Source organism: Vulpes lagopus, chromosome 6 (genome assembly GCF_018345385.1).
Source record: "Vulpes lagopus strain Blue_001 chromosome 6, ASM1834538v1, whole genome shotgun sequence".
Taxonomy (NCBI): domain Eukaryota; kingdom Metazoa; phylum Chordata; class Mammalia; order Carnivora; family Canidae; genus Vulpes; species Vulpes lagopus.
In genome coordinates this window covers 589889-596368 of record NC_054829.1, presented here as the reverse complement: position 1 = coordinate 596368, position 6480 = coordinate 589889, and the positions used below count along the sequence as shown (strand labels likewise).

General features: G+C 73.5%; 1 protein-coding gene across 2 annotated transcripts; it reads left to right on the top strand.

The window, feature by feature from the left end:
- Nucleotides 1–817: 817 nt before the first annotated feature.
- CRIP2 (cysteine rich protein 2) lies at nucleotides 818–6216 on the top strand. Of its 2 annotated transcripts, none has more exons than XM_041758618.1 (8): nucleotides 818–1331; nucleotides 4362–4456; nucleotides 4573–4630; nucleotides 4834–4974; nucleotides 5050–5118; nucleotides 5197–5291; nucleotides 5512–5569; nucleotides 5654–6216. In XM_041758618.1, the coding sequence occupies exons 1-8, from the start codon at nucleotides 833–835 to the stop codon at nucleotides 5719–5721; spliced, it is 1083 nt and encodes a 360-aa protein (XP_041614552.1). In that variant the 5' UTR covers nucleotides 818–832; the 3' UTR covers nucleotides 5722–6216. The 2 variants fall into 2 exon arrangements, with proteins under 2 accessions (XP_041614552.1, XP_041614553.1); XM_041758619.1 differs by lacking the exon at nucleotides 818–1331 and adding an exon at nucleotides 1797–1935.
- Nucleotides 6217–6480: the final 264 nt, after the last annotated feature.

Here is a 6480-nt window from a genome sequence, read left to right as displayed (position 1 = left end):
CTTTGGCTCCTCTCCCACCAGGGCGGCCAGCATAGCTGGGTCAGGCTGGCCCCCCACCCAGCTCCTGGCACAGCCCTGCCCCAGCTGTCCGAGGATTTCTGCCCAGAGCCGCAGGGCCAACCAACCCCCAGCAGGTGTGGAGTTTCCAAAGTGAGAATTTGCTCAGATTTCAGCAAATACGTTGTTCTCAGAAATTCTACCTCTGGGCATACCTCTGCACCCACCCCTGCAGGCCGGCAAGACGGGGGCAAGCTGTCTGGCCACCGGAGAGAAGGGTCTGGGGGGACACCTCTCACTCTGTGCCACGCCAGCTGGCCTGGAGGAGGCGAGGCTGGGCCGGGCACTCCTGGGGTGGGGCCCCCTCCACCTTCCTCCCCGAGCTCTGCCTCCTCCTCCCCCAGTCCCAGCCCTGATGCGTGCACATCTCAGCCACGGAATTAAAATAGAAACTACTTGTGCTCCCCCGCTGGAGACCGATAAGGGAGCCCTGGCCTCCCTGGAGCCCGTGATGGGGCCCCGTAAGGTGACAGGCCGGGGTGTTGAAGATATGGCCCACTGGCCGTGTCGTCTGTAGCCCGGGTACTCCCACCCTGCCGGGGACAGTGGTGGTGGCTCAGCTGGGAGCTGAGCTGACAAAGATGAGCTTCCTGGGCACCTCTTCCAAACCCCGGGGGGTCTGAGAATGGGGTCGGGATCCCTCGGGCCCTCTCCCCCCCCCCGCACACAGACCCGCAGAACCTCCAGAGCCCCCGCCCGCCGTCGAGCCCAGCCCGGGGTCCCTGCAGCAGAGCCTAGCCGGTCCTGTGTGCTGTTTACCACCAGTGTTGCCAGGATGCCGAGCCACTGTGGCCCTGGGAGTGGGGGGACCCCGGGGGTCTCTGTGGGCCCTGCCTGCTGCTCTGCACCCCTGCTGCCCTCCTCCATCCCGCTCGCTGGGAGCCTGTCTGCCCTGGCCCTGCCCTTGCTGCGGCCCTTGGTGTCCATTGGTCCAGAATGGCCCTGTCACACCAGGGAGCCTCTGCTGGTGCCCTGGGACTGCAGCTGGGGCGGGCGCCTGTCCCAGGGGAGTCCCCTCCGAGCTGTGCCCCATGGCTCCCCGGGCAGGGCTGGGCCCTGGGCCCCTTGCACACATTCCCTACAGCAGCCCCCTGACGCCCAGCCTCCGCGGGGAGGGGCACCGCTGAGGCCTCCCCACCCCCATCCCCCGCCTTGCCGGGCACGGGCCAGAGCCAGGGTGCGGCCGGGAGGGGGCCGGTCAGGCTGGTCGGTCAGGCTGGAGGGGACCGCAGGGTTCTGGGCTGTTGTCCTCGGGAATGGCCGTGGCCGAGGGGGTGAGTGCGGGGGGCGGGGGCCGGGAGCTGGGCCTGAGGTCTGGGTGTCAGGCCGGGAAGGGGCTGGGGGCGGGCGCCGGGCTGGGCTGCCCGGGCTGGGTGGGGTCGGCGCACCCAGTGCCCCCGCGTGTGCGCCCCGCGGCGGGTGGGAGCCGGGGGCAGCGCCCGCCCCGGTCCGGCCAGGTCCCCCCGCGCCCTCCGGGACCCGCCCCCCCCCGCCCCGTCCCGCCGCGCGCGTCGCTATGGAAACCGAGCAACAAAGGGACGCGGGGCGGGGGGGGCGGGTCCCGCGCGGGGTCCGGTGCGCGTCCCGGAGCCGGGGGCCGCGGACGCGCCCGTTGCCATGGACACGGCGCCGCGCGGGCCTCGGGGCGCGGGGCGGGGCGGCCCCTCGCGGCGGCAGGTGCGCCCCCGCCCCCCCCGCCCCCCGCCCGGCGCCGCGGGCTCCCGAGGCCCCGCCCCTGCCGCGGAGCCAATGGGGCGCGGGCGGCGGGCGGGGGGCGGGGCGGCGCGGCGGCGCGGAGACGGGCGCGGGCGGCGGGCGCGGGCGGCGCAGGGACCATGGCCTCCAAGTGCCCCAAGTGCGACAAGACCGTGTACTTCGGTGAGTCCCGCGCCGCCGCCGAGCCTTCGCCGCCCGCCCCGAGCGCGGCCCCGAGCGCGGGCGCCCAGGCGGGGGCGGGGGCGGGGGCGGGGGCCGGGGCGGGGCGGGGGGTCGGGGCGCGGGGTCGGGCCGGGCGGGGGGCGCTCCGGGAGCCCCTGCGCTGCGGCTCTCCTCGGCCCCCGCGGACACGTGGCCCCGCCCCGCCCGCGACCCCGACCCCGACCCCGACCCCGACCCCGACCGCGCCCCGACCGCGACCCCAACCGCGACCCCGCCCCGCCCCGACCCCGACCCCGGGTGGGCCAGACGCTGCGCCGGGGCCCGTCCGTGCGGGGGCGACCTCGCCCGCAGGCGCTGCGAGTCCCAGCGCGCTCCCCGCCCCGCCCCGCCCCGCCCCGCCCCGCCCCGACCTCCGCGCGGCCGCAGCAGCCCCGGGCCCTGGCGCCCCCCCACCCCGGTGCCCGCGCACAGCCGCTCTCGGGGCTCCCTCCCTCCTCCCGACGTGGCCTGGGCGGCGAGGTCCTGCCCTGATCCTCCCGCCGACCCGGCCCCAGAGGGACAAGCGGTGTCGGGGCCGCCAGGGGACCCTTCCCCGGTCGCTGCGGGGCCGGCGGGTCTGCGGTGGGCGCTGGCCAAGGTGGAGGAAGCCACTTGGCCTCCCTGCCCCGGGCGGGAGAAGGAGGTGGAGGGTTGTTTGCTGTTCCCAGAGGGGAGGGACCGGATTTGGCCGCGAGTGCTTCTGCCCTGGCTGGGAGCCGAGGGGCTTCCGGCTGCCTCCCCGGGAGCTGGCCCAGCCTCCGTCCCCGTCCCCGTCCCCGTCCCCGTCCCCATCCCCGAGGGGGCTCGTCCCTGGGGGGCAGCGTGCAGGGTGGCCCCAGGGCCCTCCTGCCAGCCGCACTGCCCCCGAGCCTGCCCCCGAGCCTGCCCCCAAGCCTGCACCCGGCCGGGGCCCTCCAGGGCTGGGCAGACAGCCGTGTGGACAGGACGGCCGTGTGGACAGCCCGGAAAACGCTTCTGCCTGCTTGGGCGGTCGCCGGTTCCCAGCAGGAAACAAAGGCAGCTCAGACCCGGCTGGCTTCTGTCCTGGGCGGGAGGCACTGGCGGAGGGAGGGGGGCCTTTGGGCTGGGATCCTGCCCATCCCCCAGTCACCCCCCCCAGCACCAACACCCTTGAGCTGAATGGAACCTGGGCCAGGACACCCAGAGTGACCTCCGAATGCCTCGCCTTTGTGTCCCGAACAATGTGCAGCAGCCCGGTGGGGAGCCGGTCCCTTCCATGCCACTGGACCCAGTCCATTCCGTCCTGGCAACCGGGCTGCTAGTGTGCGGCCCCCTACCCACCCGGTGGCTCTCAGGGTCGTCCCCTGCCCCCACGTGGCCCTGTGCTCGAGCTGGCCAGTGTGGCCTGGCCCTGGCGGCCCTGGGCTGCAGCTGCCACGGCCGCCGCTGGCCAGCAGGAGCCCTGGGAGAGGGAGCGGGGCTGGCAAGGGACCCAGGCCCGCCCTGGACACAGGACCCCATGGGCAGAGCGGCCTCGGGGAAAGGGGTAGGGCGGAAGGGGTCCCGGAGGCTGGCCCTAGCCTGGCTGGGCCCAGCAGGTCCTGCCAGGACCGTGGGGAGCTAGCACCCAGGGCCCCGAGCCCGGGGCGCCAGCAGCAGCACCCATGGGCGTCTGGGGGCAGGGAGTGAGCCAGCCAGGCTGTCGCTGCCCACCCTCGGGGAAGCCGCGGGCAGCGTGCGCAAGGGGGGCCCAGGAGGCATCTGCGGGGCCTCGGCCTCCTGCTGGAGGGCCCAGGCCGCCTCACCTCCTCCGCCCTGAGGCTTCTGCTCAGACCCCTTCCCTTCGGAATTCCGGCTTGGCTCCGGCCTTTCTTCCTGCCCTCTCCTCCACCGCCCTTCCTGCCCCGCTCTCCTGGGGGGGCCCCCACGCTTCCGCGCATTGGGAGGTGGCGCAGCGGGTGGGGTGGGGAGACGGGGGGTGATCGAGCCCTTAGTGGCCAGTCTCTGACCCTGAACGTCAGCCAGCAGCTGGACGCGGTGTGGCGAGGGTTCTCCCCATCTAGACAGGTGGACATCCTGTCCCCGGGGGTGGAGCATCCAGAGGCTCCGCAACCCCCCACGCCCCCTGCTTGCTGCCGGGCGGGGACCTCTGGCAAGTTAGGGCCCAGCTGGAAGGGTTCAGGGACCTGTGGGGGGGGCGGGGCCAGGTGTGTGAGTGTGAGGCAGGTGTTTGAGGGAGGACTAAGGTGCTAGGGCTGGGACCCCGCGTGGGCAGCGAGGGTGACCAAGACCCAGCAGGGGAGCAGGGACCCTGAGGAGCAGAAGGTGGTTCTGGCGAGGGGCGGGTGCTCCGGGGCCCAGGTGGGGGGCGGGGCAGGACGAGGGCAGTGCAGCCTGACCCCCCCCCCCGGCCCCCCTGCCCCCAGCGGAGAAGGTGAGCTCCCTGGGCAAGGACTGGCACAAGTTCTGTCTCAAGTGTGAGCGCTGCAACAAGACGCTGACTCCGGGGGGCCATGCGGAGGTGAGCCCCCTGCCCTGGGGCTGCGGGGAGCAGGGCGGGGAATCCGGGCTCCCCCACCCTCAGGCCGGGCCTGTGGCTGCGGGGGCCCAGCCCTCACCCGGTGCCCCCCTGCCTAGCACGACGGGAAGCCGTTCTGCCACAAGCCCTGCTACGCCACGCTGTTTGGACCCAAAGGTGAGCTTGGGTCACCCTCCTCAGCCTGCGAAGCCTTCTGGCTCCGGGAGGCCTGGCCCCTCCCCGCAGTCCCCCCCTTCCTCCGTGCCCTTCCCAGGAATCTACCCCAGCCCTCGGCACCCCCGCGAGGGCCCTTTCCCGAGCGGGTCAGTGGGGTGCGCCAGGCCGCCGGCCACTCACCCCACAGCGCCCGCCGCCCGCAGGTGTGAACATCGGGGGTGCCGGCTCCTACATCTACGACAAGCCCTCTGCCGAGGGGCCGCAGGTCACCGGCCCCATCGAGGTGCCTGTGGTCCGGGCTGAGGAGCGCAAGGCGACTGGTCCGCCCAAGGGGCCCAGCAAAGGTGGGCTGGGCTCGGTGTGGGGGGGCGGGGGGGTCCTGGGGGGCTGCCCTGCCCTCACCGCTCTTCCCCCCCCAGCCTCCAGCGTCACCACGTTCACGGGGGAGCCCAACATGTGTCCTCGCTGTAACAAGAGGGTCTACTTTGGTGAGTGACCTCGCTACCGCCGGGGGGTGGGGGTCTCCCCAGGAGGGTCTCCGGCATCACCGTCTCCCCCCTTCCCAGCCGAGAAGGTGACGTCCCTGGGCAAGGACTGGCACCGCCCGTGCCTGCGCTGTGAGCGCTGTGGGAAGACACTTACTCCAGGCGGGCACGCGGAGGTGAGGGGCCGGGGCAGGGGTGTGGGGCCGGGCAGGGGTGTGGGGCAGGGCGGCGGGCGGGTGCTGCCCCCGCTGCAGAGCCGCCAGAGGCACCTGGGCCTCCACCGAGCCGGCTGCAGGTCGCGGCTTTGAGATCTTGAAGGCCGCGGCCGGGGGGTCCGAGGGGTGTGTGGAGGCGGCAGGTGCGGGACTGGCCGCCCACTGCCCGTTCCGCCCGCAGCACGACGGCCAGCCCTACTGCCACAAGCCCTGCTACGGGATACTGTTTGGACCCAAGGGTGAGTGTGGCCAGGAAGGTTGGGGTTGGGGTGCCCTGCCCCGCCCCGCCCGGCTCCCCGCCACCTTGCCGCCTCTCCCCGCAGGAGTGAACACGGGAGCCGTGGGCAGCTACATCTACGACAGAGACCCCGAGGGCAAAGCTCAGCCCTAGGGCGAGGGCCCGTCGGCCTCCCGCCGGCCTGCTCCGGAGCCCGCTGCTCGGCCCGGGGGCAGCCGCTGCCCAGTCCGGCCCGGCGCGTCCTGCCTGCAGGCCCAGGGCCCGGTGCCGCGGGTGGCGGCCTGCCTGCCCACGCCTGTTGCTCTGGCCGCCCCTTGCCCTCTTGTGTCCTCAGGGTCTGTGCCCCTCCTCTGTGTGTCTCGTGTCCCTGCGTGTCCCTGTGTGCCCGTGGCCCTGGTGGGTCTCCCTGGGGTGGCCACCCCACACTCCCCCTCTCGCGGCCCCAGGCCTGCCCCACAGTATTACTTCTGCTTCCCTTGCCAGTGACGGCCACAGCCACGCTCTTCACGGTGTTCCCGGGGGGGCACCGAGGGCGTCCCCGCCAGGAGCCCTCCGCCCACCTCCCGCACTGCCTTGCAAGCGCTTGTCTGACACGCGGCTCACGCTTACCGCTGAGATTTGCTGTCAATAAAAGGTTTGAGGATCGGGGGACCTAGTGCTGTGTGTCTGGCTGTGGGATGGACGTGAACCCAGGACGGCATCTCTGTGTCCCATCCACGGGTGCTCCCGGCACCTGCGGGCGGGCTTCTGCTGGCGCTGGGGTCCCGCTCCCCGGGAATGCCAGCCGTGGGCACCGGGGCCCGGAGGGGTTAGCGTGGGAAAGAGCCCAGGGCCTGGCACGCGGAGGAAGGGGGGCAGGTGGCCGGAGGAGGGGCCGTCTGCGGGTGTGAGGGAGCTGGTGGGGGGGACAGC